Source organism: Rhincodon typus, chromosome 9 (assembly GCF_021869965.1).
Source record: "Rhincodon typus isolate 14 chromosome 9, sRhiTyp1.1, whole genome shotgun sequence".
Lineage (NCBI taxonomy): Eukaryota > Metazoa > Chordata > Chondrichthyes > Orectolobiformes > Rhincodontidae > Rhincodon > Rhincodon typus.
This window is the reverse complement of record NC_063340.1, coordinates 12,684,050-12,704,285: the sequence shown is the minus strand read 5'-3', so window position 1 is coordinate 12,704,285 and position 20,236 is coordinate 12,684,050. Positions and strand designations below refer to the sequence as shown.

The following is a 20,236-nucleotide window of genomic DNA, read 5'->3' as shown; positions in this document are numbered from 1 at the left end:
ATTCCAGTGAAGATATATTTGCAAAAGTGCAAGATTAATTACAGTGATGTGTCACTCATACCATGACATCTAGCACAATCCCATTTTCCATAGCTGAGATGAAGGGAGTCTGCTCTGTAATTGGCCCTGCTGGCCTGGAAGACTTGGGTGGTCATCCTGAGTGACTTTAGAGCCGAGAAGGCCTAGACCTACTGAGGGTGTCCTGCCCAGAAGCAGGTTAACTCTCCTTGGCTGGTAATTCTGCAGGTTTTGGGATCGCAGGCAACATGGAGGTTGAGTGACCAGCCGCCACTGGAGTGTCCTGAGAGGAAGCATCTGGAGTCCCATGTTTGGCTTCCCTTTCTAATAATTGCCTGCTGGCACCACACTGTCTCCCTAAGAAGAAGGTGCACTACTGAGGTCCCCACTGCCTTACAATTGACACTAAACCTCTGTGCCTACATTGATGGAGTCCAAGTCCATGTACATATCTGACAGACATTAAGCATGCTTGACCTGCATCACCATAGCAGTCACCAACCTGTCCATGGGGATGGCCAGACCCATGCATGCTGGAGCCAACAAAATACTGACCATGCTGGTGAACTCCTCCATTCTTCGATCCACCTAAACAATCTTGACCCTAAGGCCCATTCATTTCCTGTATTTTATTACTGGCCAAGGCTGTAATCACCCTTTCCAGGTGAAGCAGTGTTGTACTTGTAATTCTTTCAATCTAGTCTACTGTATTTGCTGCTCATAATTCTGTCTCCTTCCAATTGGCAAGACCAAAGGCAGACTGAGCAACCTCTTTGCAGAACACCGCTGTTCTGTCTGTAGGAATGACCTTGAAGTGTAGGTTGTTTACCATTACAATAAACCACCTTGCTTCCATACCAACATTTCTATGCTGCGTTTGCAACAGTGGTCCAGTGAAGCCCAACATAAGCTGGAGAAATAACTTCTTATTTTCTGCTCAGGCATTTTACAGCATCTGTTATTCAATCCAGAACTACAGAGCAAGATCTCTGTTCTCCATTTTTCTTTAAATGTCCACCCCCAGATGTGTCTTCACTTACACTCATTTTACATCTGTTTCTCCGTTACCACCATTAGCACTCTCTTTGTCTTTTGTTCTCTGCTCCTCACAACCTGTTCCTCTTGCTGCTCCTCCTTGTCTGTCAACAATATAAAACCACTATTTACAAGACTGTTTTCACTTCTGAAGAATCATTTCAGACTGAAAATGTTAACTCTCTATCTCTTTCCATAGATACTACCTGACCTGCTGGGTTTTTGCAGCACATTTTGCTTGTATTTCAGATTTCCAGCATCTGCAGTATTTTGTTTTTACCTGATCCTAATGCACCTGACAAACTGCTAGATCTTCCTGCGCCTGCCTGTGCATTTTCACAACGTCATTAATGGCGGAAGCCATGGGATCGATCTCCCTGGGGTTGAGCATGTCCTTGGTCTCGGCAGTCCTCTGAGTGTCAGAGACCTGGAATCTTTCTTCCTTAACCAGCCTCGGATATGTGTCAACAATGTGCTCACCAGATTGTGTTCCTAAGTTTAATATAGATAGAGTATCTACCAAGTTGGAAGTCTCTGAGCTAGTGGAAGATACAGGTGAAAGTCTTATTGGTGCATTCTCTGAAGGTTCAGTGGGTTTTTCCTTAGATGTAGAGCAGAGATCTCAATGTCTTTTTGCGGATGCTTGCTGGGTGCTGCAAGTTTTTGAGCAAGAGAAGAGAGGATGTTTTGTATAAAAAGGATAAGAGTATGTGAAGGTTAAGAATGAGTTAGAATTAGTGGGGGAGCAGTGCAGCACAGCACAATGAAGTTCATTGGGTTAGTTGGACACTGAGGTCTCCCCGTCTCCACATGAGTAGTCATGTTCTTCTGTAACATTTTCTCAGAATAGGGAGTGAGGAGCCTGATATTTGCTCCATCTGCTCAATCAAGTCAGCCTCGGCCATTTCAGCCCAGTTAAAGTCATGGAGAGTCACAAAAGGTCCACAGCACAGAAAAAAGCCCTTTGGCCCATCGAGTCTGTGCCAGTCAAAAGCAACCACCGAACAATTCCAAACACATTTTCCAGGACTTGGCCCAAAGCCTTGAATGGCTTGACGTAACGAGTGCACGTCTGAGTACTTAGTGAATGTTACGGTCCTGTTGTAAACCAATTTTTCCCGCCTTGTGAGGTGTCCCCAGTGAGTGAGTAGGAAGCACAGAGGACAGATAGGTTCATAGTTTGAGAGGATGAGGTGAGTGAGAGCTGTTGCCGGGACATGATGCATGCAATAGTGAGAATTGTGGTTCATGTGCCTTGGTGAGAGGTGTGTGCAGTGACAGCATTGAAGTGCAAGGTAGCAGAGAAAAGATGGCACACTTACCTTTGCAGAGCACAGACAAACCTTTTTTTCCTACACTACTATGCGTTCCTTTTTGCCTGCAACACAACGCTAAGTTGAACTACTATCTCATGTAGGCTGGCTGCATTTGGTAGCATGATCTCCTGCAGTCGTCAGTAGGATAAAGAACCTGCCCTGTTGTCTCTCCATCAGCATCTCCACAGTCCTGTCAGGTAGCGGGGTTTTAACTTTCCTTTCTAGGCAATTTGCTCTGTTACAATTGATAGTGTAATTATGCTGGGCCACACAGTGTAAGGACCAGTTACTGGCTTACAATGCCTGAAGTGGAGCCAGCTAAGCTTTAAATGTGGTTCCAGCAGCATGAAAGCCAGAAGATCCCAGCAGTGATGAGTGCTTCCGCCTCTGGGACTGTGTGATTCCAAGAGAAAAATACTGTGGAGCTCAGATGAATAATTAAAAGATGAAAAGCTGAGGATTGCATGACAAAAGTAACTCTGAGTCATGGTGGATCAGGTACCATGAATCGTACTCAACAAAACACTTGAACTAAAATTGGGAAAATTTAGCTTATAAGTCTGGAAATTTAGCTGTAAGTAGAATAGAGCTTTTATGGAGTGATCCGGAGAGGGATTGTGAGAAGGTTTATAGTTAATATCACATCTAATGTCATAGATGTGCACGAGTTTTCTTGTGGTCCTAGCAACTCTTGATGAAATTGGACATTATATAGGCTCTCACTTTCCATTTTACACATCCTTTGTGAAACTTCGCAGCTTATAGATTTTGTGTACAATGAGTTTTAAATGTTGGCAATGTATTTTTGTTGTAAATTCCAAATTCAGGAACTACTTCTTAAATGTAATTTGTTCACCCAACAATCATACGAAGGTGGGTCACGTTGTGGACAGTGTGGAGGGCTGTTCTAGGTTACAAAGGGACATTGATAGAATGCAGAGCTGGGCTGAGAAGTGACAGATGGAGTTTAACCCTGAAAAATGTGAGGTGATTCATTTTGGAAGGACAAACTTGAGAGCAGAATACAGGGTTAACGGAAAGATTCTTGGCAGTGTGGAGGAGCAGAGGGATCTTGGGGTTCATGTTCACAGTTCCCTGAGAGCTGCCACCCAGGTGGATAGAGTTGTTAAGAAGGCGTACGGTGTGTTAGCTTTCATTAATAGAGGGATTGAGTTCAAGAGCCGTGAAGTTATGCCTCAGCTATACAAAAGCCTGGTTCGGCCACATCTGGAGTATTGTGTCCAGTTCTGGTCGCTTCATTACAGGAAAGATGTGGAAGCATTAGAAAAGGTGCAGAGGAGATTTACCAGGATGTTGCCTGGAATGGAGGGAAGGTCTTACGAGGAAAGGTTGAGAGAGCTAGGGCTTTTCTCTTTAGAACGACAAAGGATGAGAGGTGACTTGATAGAGGTGTACAAAATGATCAGAGGTATAGACAGAGTAGACAGCCAGAGACTTTTTCCTAGGGTGGAGGTAGCTTTTACGAGGGGACATAGTTTTAAAGTGAAAGGAGGTAGATATCGGGGAGACGTCAGAGGTAGGTTCTTTACTCAGGGAGTGGTAGGGTGTGGAATGCATTGCCGGAGAGGGTAGTGAGGTTGGCCTCGTTAGGGCCATTTAAGCGGCTATTAGATAGGCATATGGATGATAGTATAAGGTAGCGGTGGAGGTTAGATAGACCTTAGGTTTAGGGTAAAAGTTCGGCACAACATCGTGGGCCAAAGGGCCTGTGCTGTGCTGTACTGTACTGTTCTATGTTCTATCTTAATACTTCAGTGTTTGCTTTTGTCTCGTGCAATTTTATTCTTACATCAGCGAAGACCAGAATAAAATGAGTACCTTTTAATGAACAATTCTTTACAATTCAATTTAACTAATGGAAATAGAAGATTCAATTCACAATTCATTCAAAAGTTTTTTTTTTAATCATTTGAGGTGCACATTATGTAAAGGTATAAATTTTGCACTTCAAGGTACTGACTGATGACTGCAGGGCATTTAGTAGAACAATTTAACTTAAGAGAATAATAAATTATTTTTGTGATTTTTTAACTTTTTTTATATTAAAGGGTAACTTTAATGAAGTAACTTTAAATTGCAATCTTTTATAATCCCAGTAAATCATTGTAGTTGCTCATGTGCACTAGTATTAAAATTCTATTAAAAAATATTGAAGGAAAATAATGAATCTTGTTTAATGTAGTCAATTAGTTTGTAAACTATTAAATTAGTTTAAATACCAAGAGGTAATTAATGCAGTATAAAAAAATCTTGTATTTTTGATTTGATTTGATTTATTACTGTCACGTGTACCTAGGTACAGTGAAAAGTGTTGTCTTATGTGCTTTACATGCAGATTGTACAATACAAGTGCATTAGGATAACAGAACAGAGTGCAGGATACAATGTTACAGTTGCCAAGGTGCAGAGAGAAATCAACATTAACATTAAAGAGGTCCATTCAAAAGTCTGATAACAGCAGGGCGGAGGGTGGTTGGCGGGGGGAAGAGATGTTGGTGAACAAGCTGTTCTTGAAGCTGTTTGTATGTTAAACACTGATTACTAAGATTGCAGAGTAATAATTGCCATAGGCACAAAAACAAATGGTTTTCTTGCATCTCTTATGACTTATTGATTATCTACAACCAGTGTACATATTATGGTATTTTTATCTTAAAATTAGACATTTTTGAAAGTATTATATAGTTATGCCAGATTATTTGCTTGCAAGTACATTGGGAGCAATGGCTTGTTTGCTCATTTGCTTTTAAGGATTGTGACAATTTATTTTGACATTCATGATCTCATTTGAATCAAGCATCAAGAAGCACCAGAAAGATGGAGATCTGTGCAATGTATTATAAATACACAGTTTATAATCCTGTTATGTTTAGGGAGAGTGTCTTTAAGGTAAAACATTGTAGTAAGTGGGTATTGCGACCTGTTTGAAATTCTGCCATGCAACAGCCAAAGCTCGTTTACAATGGGGACATGAGGGGCCAAAATCAAGGGACTTGCTGAGAAGGTACAAGATATTCACAACTGTGAACAATGGCATGAGGATCTCAGTATAAGTAGACTTTGTCTCACAAAGAAGTACTAAGAATGTCAAGTTTTAATAAATGGTTCTAATTTCAAACTAGAATGAAGTTGTGAATCCAGAGGAGAGATAATTGTAATTTTTTCCTGGGTACAAGGCTTACGTGAATTACATTGCTGTGGAGGTGGGCTTTAGGAAGGGAAAAGAACACAAGGCATTATAGTATTGGGTTATAGAGTTTCTTAAGATATTGCTGAGCCTCACAGACACAAGTGAGTTTGCAGAAAGATTTGCTTAGTTTGGACTAGAAAGAAGGAATCTCCAGTGTAACCCATTTTTATGATCCCAACTGATGATGTTACTGAAATCTGGCTTGATAAGTCATCATTTAATTTATTTTGCTTTATTAAGGTGGTTTTTCATTGAACCAAACACTCGATGCTACAGATTCAGGTTGAATAATACAACAGAAGATGCAAAAGAAATGGAGATGAAAGAGAATAAACAAAACTATTTAAATATGACATGAATTTAAAGACTTAAAAGCACAGAGTAAATTACAAATTTATCCCAGCAATGCTCCTTTACAGTTCTCATGCCAGAGAGAATTTCTTTCTTTATCACATCTATAGGACTTAATTTTAACTGCGGCTTCCCTGTCTTCATAAACTGATAGCCTGTGCATAGACTTCCTTCGCTTCATAGAACCTGGGTTTTTAACCAAATACTTCTGGTCTGGAACTTTTGAACCAAACTCCTTACACTGAGGCACTAGTTAATAGAACTAGTACAGGCACATTGGGCGGAATGTTCTCCTCTGGACCATAGCAGTTCTGTGATTCTGACTCCATTACTCTTTAGGAAGTTTTATTCTATGTCTTAAAATTGATCACCATAGTTATAGAAAAACTTGAAAGTTAATCATTAAACCCCTGCAGACACATAGAATACCCCTTTGCCACTAGTTCAGAATTCCAAAAATAAATGATATCAAAATAAATATATAAAGCACACACTGTCACTACATTGTGTGACTCAGTTCTAGGATTAGATGCTATTTGGCCAGAAAAGGAAAATGGTAACAGGCTATTAGAAGCAGAGAATAGCATTGAACTGATTGCAGTACGATAAAGTATCCACGTAAGGGACAGGGTAAAAGTATAAATGTGGCTAGAGATTTAACTGTGTTAAAATTTACAAGTAGAATCTTTAAGGTAGTGCAATACTTTATTATATAAATTGACTATAAACAGTGGCTAGTCAATGTTTGTTTGCAAAAAAACCAGTCCGAAAACTTGAAATCTTCTGTTGCTGTCACTCACTGGAAATTCAGATGTCTTTCAGAAGTTTGTGGTCTTTATAGGTCTTTATAGGAATTGTAGCAAATGTCTCTTAACTATTTCTAAACAAGCATCCTTAGAGTTGTGACTCATGAAATGTAATACAAAAGCTGCAATGTCTTGCACATTGGAAGAAAAGCAAGAACAACCTGATGTTCTAGTAGTATTATCACTGGACTATTAATTGAGAGACCAGGTTAATAGTCTGAAGACCCAGGTTCGAATTCCACCATGGCAGGTCTGGAATTAACAGTGTCATGATAATCTTGAAACCATTGTTGATGGTTGGAAAAACCAACTGGTTCACTCATATCCTTTAGGGAAGGAGACTGCCATCCTTACCTGGTCTGGCCTCCATGTGATTCCAGACCCACAACAATGTGGTTGATTTTTAACAATTAGGGATAGGCAGTAAATGCTGGCCTGGCTAGCAACACCCACATCCTGTGAATGAATAGGGGGAAAAAAAATCACCTGGCATTGATTGAGCTAAAAGGAGATTGAAATTTATTTGGGTATATTAGAAAACTAAAAAAAATGTCCAGAACATCTCAGAGCAGATATTGGCAAAGCAAGCAGAATGTTGAACCAAATCGATATCAAAAACAAAGAATCCCCAAAGGAAGAGCCTTGAAGTGCTGAAGAAACTCAATAGATCTGTCAGTATCTGAAGAGAGAAAAACATATTGAGTCCAGTGACCCATTGTCATAACTAGTGGAGAAGCCCTGGTGAATTTATTTATCAATGCTTATTTTCCTTTATACTTTGTGTGGTGTAAGTATCACTTGCAGGACCAATGTTTGCTGCCCAACTGTAATTGCTCTTGAGAACATGGTGATTGAACCACCTTGAATTTCTTCAGTGTTATTTCTGTAGTTATACCCATATTGGTATTAGTGAAGGATCTCCACGTTCTGACCCATTAACAGTGGAAGAATGGTGATATAGTTGGCAAGATGTAGGGCATCCAGTAGATAGTATATGTAGCTGCCACTGTATGCCACAAGTAATGGGGGTGAAAGATGGTAAATGGGGCATTGATCAAGTGGGCTGCTTTGTCTTGGACGAGACTGTTGTTGAGCATGCACTCATCGAAGCAAGTGGAAAGAATTTTAGCACACTTAGAGTTGAACCATGGCGTTAAGGGGGAGTCAAGAAGTGAGTTACCATAGAATTCCTAGCCTCTGACTTTTTCTTGTTGTCAGAGTATTTATATGGCTGGTTCAGTTAAGTTTTTCTTAGTAAACCCTGGGAAATTTAACAATAGTAGTTGATTCTTTCTTCTTGGGGTTGATCATTGCTTGACACTTGTTTGGCAGAAATGTTAATCTAATATTTCTTTATCTTTCTGCATAACATTTAAATCTATTTTATACTTGGTTTAGTCTGCGGGGGCAATTTTCTCCTCCATGGAAATGGTGAGAAGGGGAAATGATTGGGTGAGTTGGCCCTGGAGAGAGACTTTTTCCCTTTTCAACACTTCACCAATTGAGTGGTGCACAGAAATGTCCATTGGGCGAATCTCTTGACTTTCCATCAATTAAGCTTTAAAATGGTTAATCAACTGCCATTTAAGGGCCTAAACTCACTATCTTCCCCCATTAACTGCCTTCCCCGTAGGTGAGAAACTTGCCTGGTTTTTCAGTTGGGTAACTAGGCCAATGTAGGTACCAGTTTTGTAGGGCAATCAGAGGCATGGATGCAGATGGCCTCTGAAAGCTAACTCTAACCCTGCAAAAAGCAAAAGAAGACCTACTTTCTGGCTGTTGGCTCCCCTGGAAAGTAGGCCTTGACCAACCAGAGTTTTCCAATTTCTGGCAGCCTGAGACCCAACTGTCAAGGTGATTCACCGAGAAGCTCACTAGTTAGCAAGTTGATTGACACACATGATCCAGCAAGCTTTCTTATTGGTGGAGATGGAAAGTTCATTGACACCTAATATGTCAGTCCCTAAAAAAAGGAAAAGTCATGGCCTGTGCGTTTCAGTGCATTATTCAATCTGAATGATTGAAATATCAGGTTGTGATTTGCCCTGCCCTCACTCGACATAAATTCCATTTAGAAAGTGCAATGGCAGATGAAGATCCCAAAGACAGCAAGTCTCTGCCAAAAGCTTGCAAGTGTTGGTGCCAATATTTTATTTTTCACAAGGCATAAATACCAGTAAAATGACATCATGTCAAACACTATTTAAATTTGAAATAAAAACAGATATTGCTGGAGCAACTCAGCAGATCTGACAGCATCTGTGGAGAGAAAGCAAAGTCATTGTCTTGGGTCCAGCAACTGAGTTTCTCCAGAAGTTTCTAGTTTTGTTTCAGATTTCCAGCATCTGCAGTTTTTTTTGTTTTCTACTTGAATTCAATATGCAACTAGAATCATCTCAACACATTTGTGATTTCCACTTCCAGTTTTGGACTGTTATGCATCCATTCCACCATTAGTGGATGTATCTTTAGCTACATCATCCTCAAGCTCAGGAATTCCCTTTCCAGTCTACTCTTCCACTCTGCTGTGTTCCCCTACTTTTAAGACAACAATCTACTTGTTTGAATAAACATCTGGTAATCTATCCAAATATCTCTTTATGTGGCTTGGTGTTAAATTTTGCTTCATAATATTCCTGAAAAGCAGCTTGAGAAATGTTAGTACACAGAAGGAGTGTTATAAGTACAAGTTGTTTTGTTGCTATCCTGAACAAACTCATCAAAATCCTGTTCTGCTACCAATTTTAGACAAAATAAACCAGTGAGAACTTCTTACAATCACAACTTTATTAGAAATATTAAAAATAGGCAATTTGTTGTTCATGCTTTCTGATACCTGAAGCAGGTATATGATCGAAATAAATGCTTCTTAATGCAGTTAGCACTTCAGCAGCTAAACAATGCATCTGCAGCAAACAAAAGATCAAAACATTTCTGATGTGTTTGACATTTCAGAAGGTTAGCGATGCGGTAGACAATCGGTCATTTGTCAGTCATGCTGAATCCAGTCTGCATATGCATCAAGCCAGATCAAAGCTTGCTCAGGGGCACATATTTACATAGTTATATTGCTGATACTATGGGAACCCAGCAGCCTTATTCTGAGAACACTTGTGTAAATGAGAATCCTTTGAAAATCCTTGAAATTATTAGAAGTCAGTTGTGTTTCATGGCTTTTTGTCTGTGTGTAAAGGCTCTTCAAAATAAATTCTACTTTTTAATCAAGGAAAATACCATTTTAAAAAAATGTTTTTAATCTCCCACCCTCTCATAAACCCAAGATTTGGGAGGATTATGACATTGGCCTTCATTGTCTAGCAGTTTCTCAAATGAGGAAATTTGTGATGCTTCAAACCAATGTTAACTTAATTTCATAAATTCAATGAGATGAGCATAACTCTGCATTTTATATACATGCCAATGTAAACATGAGTTTGCTGCCTCAATAACAAAACAAATTTCATTACATTTTTAAAGGACTCTTACACAATTTAGCTTTCTTCAGAAAATGTTTGTGATGGTGTAATTTTGCTGCTCAACATTATGTTTCTTTACATAAAGAATTAATCAGTCTTATTGAACTGCGAGATACACTATGCCATCACTCAAATATCGACCATAGGTCAATGATGGCTCCTCTTTACAAATGAGTGTTACTATTTTCCCATTATATGAAACATTTTCAGTAAAGCATATTTGTATTTCTTACCTGTTGTGTGTGTGTATTCAAGATTTTAATCACAAATTAATCTCATTATATTCATTATTTCTGTTTTCTTAAACAATTCTTCTTTAACAATTCTCATTGACTATGAATTTACATCAGTACTGACAATTTAAAATGCAAGATTAGTTGACCCATGCATACTTTTCATAATTAAACTATATGCTCCTAATCACTCAGTTGTGAGGTGTAAGCGTTGCTGCAGCACCGAATAGAAAAATTTCAATTGAAATATTTGGTGTGACTTGTGTTAGCAAATTTCAGCTGGAACAAAATGGTTTGTGCATATGGATAGCCGATGAGATCGGGATTGGATTTGGTAGTGATGGCCCATTATTCAATAACTGTCTGATACTCAACATCTAGGCTATCATGACAAATGTAAATTTGGATCAAGTACTAACACACCGAACTATGTCTCAGTATTGATTAATGCTTTGAAGAAATGGCAAATTTGGTGGGGTGGGGGCAGGTAACGAATTCCTTGGAAGCATTATAAAATAATATTAGGGTAAAAAAATCAGAGCAGGCCATTTTCCGTCAACCCTGCTGCACTATTTAATATCATAGCTAGTTTTCTACCTTGCAGCACTTTCCCCATGTTCCTTAATTTCCTTACTGCCAAAAACTCCTTTGATCTTTGTCTTGGATACGTTCAGTGACTGAGCATCCACATCCTTATGGACCGAGAATTCTGAAGATTCACAATCTTTTGAGTGAAGAATGTTTTTTTTTCTTAGTCCTCAATAGATTATTGATTTTTCTGAGATTGTGATTGCCGACCCATGAAACATCCTTTCAGGAACTAAGCCCCTTAAGAATTTAACAAGATCATCTCGATTCTTCTAAATTTCAGAGAACATAGTACCAGACTACTGAATGTCTCCTTACTGGTCAGTCCCATCATCCCTGCAATCAGTCAGGTGAACATTTGGTGCATTTCCTGTAGACAGGTGCTATGTGTAACCTAACCAACAGCTTATACGATTACAATATGATATTTCTGGCCAATTTTTAATACTTAATGTTAAGAAGGAGGTCAGTGCTTGGGAATGGAATGTTTCAATGCATTGACCAAATATAACTTGAGGAGTAAAATAACTCCATACCAAAAATATGCCTTACAATAATAGTGTCAATCTGAACGATAACTATAACATTCATTTCTGTAAATAGTTGCACCTTAAACTTCTCTGAATGAGTTTCACAATTTAATGTCAGTTAATGCAAAATTATTTTTTTAATTTTGTGCTGTGGCTTGCAACTACTTGAATGTTGGACCTGGCCCATATTTAACCAAGAAAGCCTCTTGCAGCAGTCTGGAATGGGTTCAAACTCAGACTCACAGTTGACTTAATTCCCTATCTCTATTTTCTCCGCCCTGTCTTCCAAAAACAAGTGCGAGGAGCTCATGAGTTTATTTGTTTCTAAGACTGAAACCCAATCAGTCAGCTGCTTCTGCTTTTTCCTTCTCTTGGCCAACCAGATCAATCTTTGAAGGTTTCTTCCTCTAGGTCCCTGTCAGAGCCTTGAACTTGTGTCTTTTCCAAGTTTCTCTTCAAGCTACTCTCATACTGTCTCCAGGCTTATCTTCCATGAGGCACACCTACTCACTTGATCCTATTCCCACTAGATTACAGATCAATCAATTTTGCTTCTCAACTCCTTTTTTAATTATGCCCGCAGCACTGGTTTCCATTTGCACAGTGTCAACATGCAGTTCTACCTCACCACCACCTCTTTTTTAACTCCTTCGTTGTTTGTAAGTTATCAGAATGTTTGTACATATTGCAGTACTGATTGCATAGACATTTCTTCTAATGAAATATTATGAAGACCAAAGCCATTTTTTAACTTCCCTCAACAAACTCCATTCCCTGATTATTGACTCCTTCCCTCTACTTGGCTACAGTTTGAGGCTGAACTACTCTGTTGCAAACATGGTATTAGATCTGCTCCCAAGATGAGCTTCCAAACACATTCACCTCATCATGAAGATTATTTCCAGCTCCATCATATTGTCCCACATTGACCTCAGCTCATTTGCTGCTGAAATGCTCCACTTTAAGTCTTGACTATTTCAATAAACTTCTGTCCAGTCTTGGATATTCTACATTTTATAAATTGAGGTCATTCAATTAAGATTGCTGACCCTGTCCTAACACACATCAATCCCATTTACTCAAGGTCCCATGTTCACGTACCAGCACAGGTTCCAGGCTAAGCAAGGTCTCTATTTTAAAACTCTCATCCTTGTCTTCAGGTTCCTATGTGGCCTTCCTGCTCCCTATGTCTATTAGCTGCTCCAGTTCCTCAAATTTCCAAGACACCTGTGCACCTTTAACCTCTTAATCATCCCAGATTTTAATTACTTCACCATTGGTCACCATGCTTTCAGCTTTCTGGACTCTTGAGTTCTGAAATTCCCTCCCTAAACTTCTCTGCTTCTTTGCCTCACTCTCCTCCTTTAAGACACTCCTTAAAATTACCCCTTTAATCAAGCTTTAGATCCATTGATGCAATAACTCCCAATGTGTTTCGGTATTATTTTTTGTCTTTAATGCACCTGTGAAGTTACTCGTTATATCTTAATACATTAAATGCTGTACCAATACTTGTTTTGCAAGTATACCATTCTGAGCCACTCCCCTTTCATGTAAGTATGCAAAACCTTAAACAAATTTATATTTTAGGCCTTAGATTTCTAAATGCTGTGAATTTGTTTTTTCTTCCAATTGTAAGTAGCAGCTGAAAGGTGAACATTTATTTTCCAATTTTACTTAATGAATTGATGCAGCATGGATCTATACAAAATAGCAATACACCCTTAATATGAATATATTTAAGACTGACATTTTGGGGCCAAGTTTCCGCATGATTCTGCTTTTCATACCAGCCCAATTTGGGTAAATTAGTAAATATGATTGCAGAATTTAAACATGAATGCATCTTAAGCCATGCTTGTGTTTTAAAAATACTGAAACAGAATTAATTCACCTAAATTGGGCTCTGTACCCAAAGGGAGATGCCTCCAGAGATTGCACCAGTGACTTTCAAGTTATGTTTGTTTTCTTAAGCTTAATTGGCTAAGAAACTCACTTTACTCTGATGAAACTATTAAATTGCTCATTTTTAAGTTATTTTCAGTTATTTTAAATCCGGTAACTTCCAGGAAGGCTGGACAACTTTATTAATGATGCTTATTTTGATGATAAACCCTTTTTTAGCCATGTTAACAACACCCCACATCCAGTAGTCCTATTGACATTCAAATTTGCATTGCCTCTGTTCTCCCACACCTTCCCCCGCCCCCAACCTCCTAGTTTCCTATGATGAATAAGTCAGCTCATTGGTGTGTAGGTATGCAGAATGTTGGTATATAGAGATATTGTTTTTAAATTTGTTAAATTCTGCTTATTTAATTTTAACAGGGACAGAAGCAAAAAAGAGAGGATTAATCCTGCAAAATCAAAAGGTAAGCATGAGATGGAAGACAGAAACCAGGAAATCAAAAAAGCTGTTCATCCTTTCAGCATAACGGAGTTGCTTCAGATCAGTTATATGTTCCTTTTCACTGCACACAGTCTGTGCTATATCTGGTATTACTTTGGTTCCCTTTTGAATCATTCAATGGAATGAATATATACTATTCAAATTGCAGTTTACTCCACAAATTAATGATCAACCCAGAGAATTTTTTATTTCAAAAATATACTTAATTCATAAATTATCTATAAGCAAATGCAAAAGTATAAAACTGGACCGTAGAGACTTTGCAGACAGTATAGTAGAATTTTGACATTCCTTGTTACATCTTCAGTCCCATTACAACAAAGTATTTTCTAGTCATGAAGGGAAACTGTTTACATTCCCATTAAGGTTATATTTTGGACAGAAAATCCTTAGTCTGTGGTCTTTCCCCACTGCGCTGATCAGTCTGGAGATTTTGTTTATTTCAAAAATATACTTTATTTATAAAAATGTCTTTATGTATATACATAGTCATGTCATTCCTCAGGCTAAGTATAACGAATATCTTGATTGTCTCAGAACAAACTTTTCAGGTTCCAATTTGTTGTCTATCTCTCCGAATCAATGTTATTGTTTTAGCAAACATATGTCTTTTGTAAGACTGAGTCTCTGCTATCCTTAATTGTTTCTATTTTGCTGATGTTTCATATTCACCATGATTTGGGACATAGGGTTAGGAACAGTACTGTTTAGTTGTCCGAGGACAGTAACATCACTTGATGTGACATTTGTTTAAATTATCCACCTCCATTACTTATTTCCTTAATAACATTAAAATAAATAACACAAAATGATAATAATAACACACTAATCACCACCAATACTCAAAATATATAGTATTTTGCTGAAGTTGGCTTAATGAGTTAGTTTCAGTGACACTGACTGTTCTCCAATATCTTGTTCTGGTGGCAGTTCTTTCTTGTGTGAACATGGTCACTGAATTATTTCAACCAATAAAGGCACTCCCAGTCTTATCCTAATTCTGCAACATTTGTATGCCTATTTTTAGCACAATAGATTACATCCAGGAATGAAGCAGTTATCTTTGTTTTTGCTTCTCTGTATCTGTGTTTTCCAAGCCCAACCAAACTGCCCGTGCTGCTGTTGCTTAACAAAGTACAGGGATTGATTCTGGTAAGTTAGTATGGTTTAGGTCACCAGAAGGTTTTGTATTTAGCAAGCAAGCTATCAGGGAAGCATCTTAAAAGATTTAGAGAGATTATGCTTCCAAGGCTACACTTCATAACTCAATAACATAAGGCTATGGCTTTGTACAATTTTCTGAAGCCACTGCCCCTGGATCTTACTGCAGACTGTTTGGTGTCACTAATATTTGTATTCATTCAGCTATTTCTTTGGATTTGTATTTAATGAATTGATTCCCACACCCCAGCATTTTATTTGTCTTAACAAGTAATGCTGCGTGCTGCATAAATATGTTTAGTGCTTATCAACTATGGCATCTAGAGATTCGATTTCTCCTGGCATTTACCATTCATTGACACATTCATATTACTATTATGTATTACCTTGCATATCTCAAATACAAAACTCAGCAAATTTTGTAATTTTACTTTACTCCAATGTATAAGTAATTTACATATTTAAGACAAAAGACAGCAGTCCCTGCACTGGTTAAAACACCATTGTTTACCATCTTCCAGTCTGAAAAGTAACCATTTATAACAATCTGCTTCTTTTTGTCTTTGTTATTTTCTTTTATCCAAGCTGATACTTGACCCCTATTCTGTGAGTCTCGATTTTTGAATCAGCCTTTTAGGTTCCATTTTTTCTAAGATTTTATTAAAATCCATATAGATAACATCCAATACCTCCCCTTCATCTGTCTTTTCTCCGTTCCAGCAGTTAAGCATAGCCTGCCTTTTGTAAAGCTGTATTGGCTGTCTTTAATTAACACAAACCTTTCAAGTGCCTGTTGACATTTTTTTCCCCTGTTGATTATTTTTAAAACCTTGCACACCATGACATTAAATTCACTGCCTGTGGTTACTAGGACTGTCCTGTCTCTTTTTTTGAATAACGATATCATTTTTGCCACTTTCCTGTCCCCTGATATCTCACCTAGCTCATCGTTCAATAGTTCTAATTTTCTTTGAATATATTGCCCATGATTAATATATCCATAATCCCATTTATTTCCCTAAATAGCTTATGTTTTCCTTCTGATTGCTCTCCCTCCCTTTGGCTGAGTTTCATCTCTTTTTCTAGCAAAACATTTGTGCAAGATATTCATTTAAATCTACGATGGATGGTGGATGGTGCTGTCTTGGTATCAAAGCAGATTACTCAGCTCTGTTGCCACCTCTAGGACTCAGGTTTGACTTTAACAGCGACAGATGGGATAAAATAAATAAAACTTCCCTCCAGCAATTGCTAATTGTAATGTCCAGTTAGCCTTAAATGAGTTCCATTGGATATGAATCTGTAATGTAGAACCAATTGGATTGCTTTATTCAGATGGGCTGTCACAAAAAATGCTCATGTATTAAGTGGTGTAATTATGTTCTATAGTTAATGCACATTGTTAGCGCCATCTGGAGGAAAGCCTAACTCACACATGAGTACCATTGAGTCTGACCAGAGAATGCTGTGTCCAAATACAACAGAAAGTGAAAATCTGCACCATCTTTTTACAGAAGTTGAGAAGGTATTTAATAGCCTTCAACTTTTGTGCAAAACTCAAAAGCTCCATGATAAAGTTTGACATTTGCTAAAGTAAATATGAACTATACAGTGATATTGAGCAGCAAAAGCATGGATGAATTTTACATAGAAGTTATGTCATAAAAATATTTGGCACAAATAGTGTTGACAGGTATTTACCTATACATGAGCAAAAAGTTCTAATTATATTCACCTATTCTGTTTGCATACTCAGTCATTTACTTTGATTCAATTATCTCATCCAGTTTGCAATTTTCCCTGCTTTACATTTCAGTCATGAAACTTGAAAGTGAATTCCATGACCTCTAATCTTTTTGTATGAAAAGGTTTTGCCTGCTCTTTATTCTGTATCTCTAACATTTTTTGTATCAGTGCCCTTTGTTTCGAGCAGTTAAGCAATCAGAAACAATCAGTTTCTAACTAATGCATTCCATCTTTTCAAGCCTCAATATTTTCGTTGTAGTGTGGAGCCCTTTATGCAATTAGCACTCTGAGGCGAGTAACTTGCTGTTGGGTGCCTCAAATTCTACATCAGATACCTCAATCCTTTGATTATCTTCTGTTTGTAAATCATTCCCAAGCTTCTCTTATATCTACACTTCACAAATTTGCCAATTACATTCGAAATGTAGCAGTGATAAAATAACATTATTCTATAAACAACCAGCCAGACCCCTTGATTAGATTCCAACCTGTAACTTGTTGCTTAGTATTGACCATTGTACAGATAAACCATCTCAACCTTCCGGATCGATTCCAGTGTGCAATTCACTACAATGGTTGAACTACTATTCAATAGTGGTTGAATCTGCTGTTCAGTAGAAAAGTAATTATTGTTTTGTAAAATGGTATATCATTGTCTTGCACTTGTGATGGTTGTCAGCCTATTCTGTTAGTAATAATTAGGTAAAAACTTTTATTGAAATTTGTGTTTGCATGTTTTTGGATTAATTTTGTAAGCCTCATGTATTGTTCACTCTCTGTCTGGGCCCAGGGTCCTCTGTTGTGTTTGCAGTTTCTTTGCTCCCATTGATTTTTAGTTCCATGTTTATGGGACCACATATTCAAAGTCTGAAAATAGAAACCACATTTAACTTTTCAAAATTTTCAGCAAAAAAACCTGATCATTAAAACACAAAAGACATAATGTAATTTTGAAACATTATATTTCTAAAAAGGAAACACTTAGGAATTTTAAGTCGATAAGTTGGATTGCATTGCTACTAACAGAGGGTCCCCATGCAATTCTTTCTGCATAGAGGATCCTGAGCCAATACAACAACCATATTGTTGGTTCAATACAAATAACACGCGTACACCAACGGGATTAACTTTGGAGAGATAATATCAGCTAACCAAATAATTATTGTTGCAGAAAATACAGCAACCGAATTAACATTATAACAGATCAAGAATCACAAGTTAGTGATAGAAAGAAGTCTAATGATTTTAGGGTCATCTGAGATACCCTTACAAAAATTTTGGTGGCGAGGGTCTCCCATTGTAAAGTATATTTCAATAGAACAGTAACAACGGTTCTAATGCACACTCTGTAGCCATGTTATGTATATTGATATATTACTTTTGACACTTTGTTCCCATACAGAATGAAATTAAATGAACTGATATAAAACAATAATTTTTCTATGTCTTGATTCAAATATTCAGCTGTGTCTGAAATGTTAACACTTCACCATTTTTAAATAAAATGTAGCACATTAATAAGCATTTGGAAATTTTCCGCTACAGAATAAAGATGCTGAATTCAATGAGAATTCAAACTGATGCAAGTATTGTTACAATCCTCTTTCATTGTAGAACCAGCATTTTCTGAATAATAGATAATGAATTGCAAATTTGTAACTGCTGATGTCATAGAGAGTCATTGGGATGTTAATATTGACTTCTGTTTGTGCTAAAACGAATATTAAAATTTAACATTAAAGTTTTTAAAATTTCATGAAACATTTGAAAGTCATAAAAGTAACACTGTTGGAGTAACAAGCTCTGAGAACGTGCTTTCATGCACATCAAATCTTTTGGTTTTCTATTAAAGTTTTGAGGGGTTTTTTTATTTTTGTCGTGCTGTGGCCTAGAAAAGAAAGATGAACAAAGATCAAAGATAAACACTGCATGTATTATTTTGCCAAGTAAAAGAAACAAGAGGATAAGCTGACCCTTAGATGCATAAAATTGTTGTCTTTCATTCTTACAGCTTTTTGGGGTGAATCTGATGACAGTGCATCCGATATTGAAGCAATTCTTCATCCTAAGACATCAGAAATATTTGAGGACAGAGATGATTTTGAAGATTTCTTTTAACAGCAAAAAATAACCATTCAATTGACAAGGCATTATAGTGTACCCAGGCTTTGAATGTGGAGGTGTTCAGTTAGAGATAAATGTATCTCACAAGTTGTCATAGAAATTCAATACAATTGCCTTCTCATTTGTTTCTTGCATTCAATCATTGCTGCAAAAATAAAGAAAATGGTAATCAAAGTGAACCTTTAGGTTTTTTGCATTACAACAGTGGCTGAGATTTCTTGGGATGAGGCCATTCCTAACAGCATACAGACTGTGATGGAAATTTGCCCTGATCGTATCATCTGTTACAGAATAATTTGTGTTATAATTGTGCTCATTATTCACAAAGTATGTGTCCCCTTGTAGCACTTAATAAATATTTTCTTTATTTAAACATTAATGTTTTCTTCTCTAGTAGGCATATAATATTCTAGAAGTTATAAATATGTTGATTAATGCATACTGTAAATCTTAAAAGCACAATTACAATGTACAGTTTTTAATATAAATTGCATGCAGAAACTCATTCTTTTTAATGGGCAACAGAACATAGCTACGTATTTCTTTCACATGCAACACATGGTCAAATGCAACTTTTCTCAACGTGTCTAAGTATCTTTACATTAAAAATTCGCTCCGAGCACTCTCGGTAATATTTTGAAAAACACAAAACTGGTACATAAAGACAGGAGAGATTTACAGGCATTGACTTCTTTAATATTTTCTTTTTCACCCAATTCCAACTGACTGAACTTGAGACCAAATTAAGAACTGTTCAGTTAATCATTGTTGAACATGAAAATTTTGGAACCATTCTATGTATAGCAGAGTTCCACAAATAGTAATAAGATAATGAACCAATAACCCATTTTAATTACGTTAATTGAGGGCTAAGTATTAGTCAGAGGGAGGAGCATTTCTGCTTTAGTCTTTCATTGATGTTAATAAGGTACAACTGAACATTGAAATGTAATTCCAAAATAAAGCAAGATACCTTGTCTACTTCACTCTTACTTTAATCAATATAAGTGTGTATGTGTGTGCTGTGCGATAATGAAGTGACCCTATGAACAGTTTGCACAATACATAAAACACATTGATTAAAAGAAAACAAAAAGGTCACTGTCTATTGTTGAGAAAAAGAGACTTTACTGAAATTTGAACACAATTGTGTATCGAACAGGAGGTTCTTAGAACACATCACCAATAAAGACCAATTTTGTTCTTAGCACCACGTGTCAGTAATATATTT

The 20,236-nt window shown here is 37.2% G+C and overlaps 1 protein-coding gene across 5 annotated transcripts in view; it reads left to right on the top strand.

Annotated features, from left to right (window-relative positions):
- kiz (kizuna centrosomal protein) overlaps positions 1-20,003 on the top strand; it is a 165,849-nt gene extending 145,846 nt beyond the window's left edge. For all 5 annotated transcript variants that reach the window (XM_048601150.1, XM_048601148.1, XM_048601149.1 and 2 more), the window contains 2 exons: positions 13,893-13,936; positions 18,893-20,003. In XM_048601150.1, the coding sequence (XP_048457107.1) occupies positions 13,893-13,936; positions 18,893-18,999 (151 nt within the window). In that variant the 3' untranslated portion in view covers positions 19,000-20,003. The remainder of the gene's footprint in view (positions 1-13,892; positions 13,937-18,892) is intronic.
- Positions 20,004-20,236: the final 233 nt, after the last annotated feature.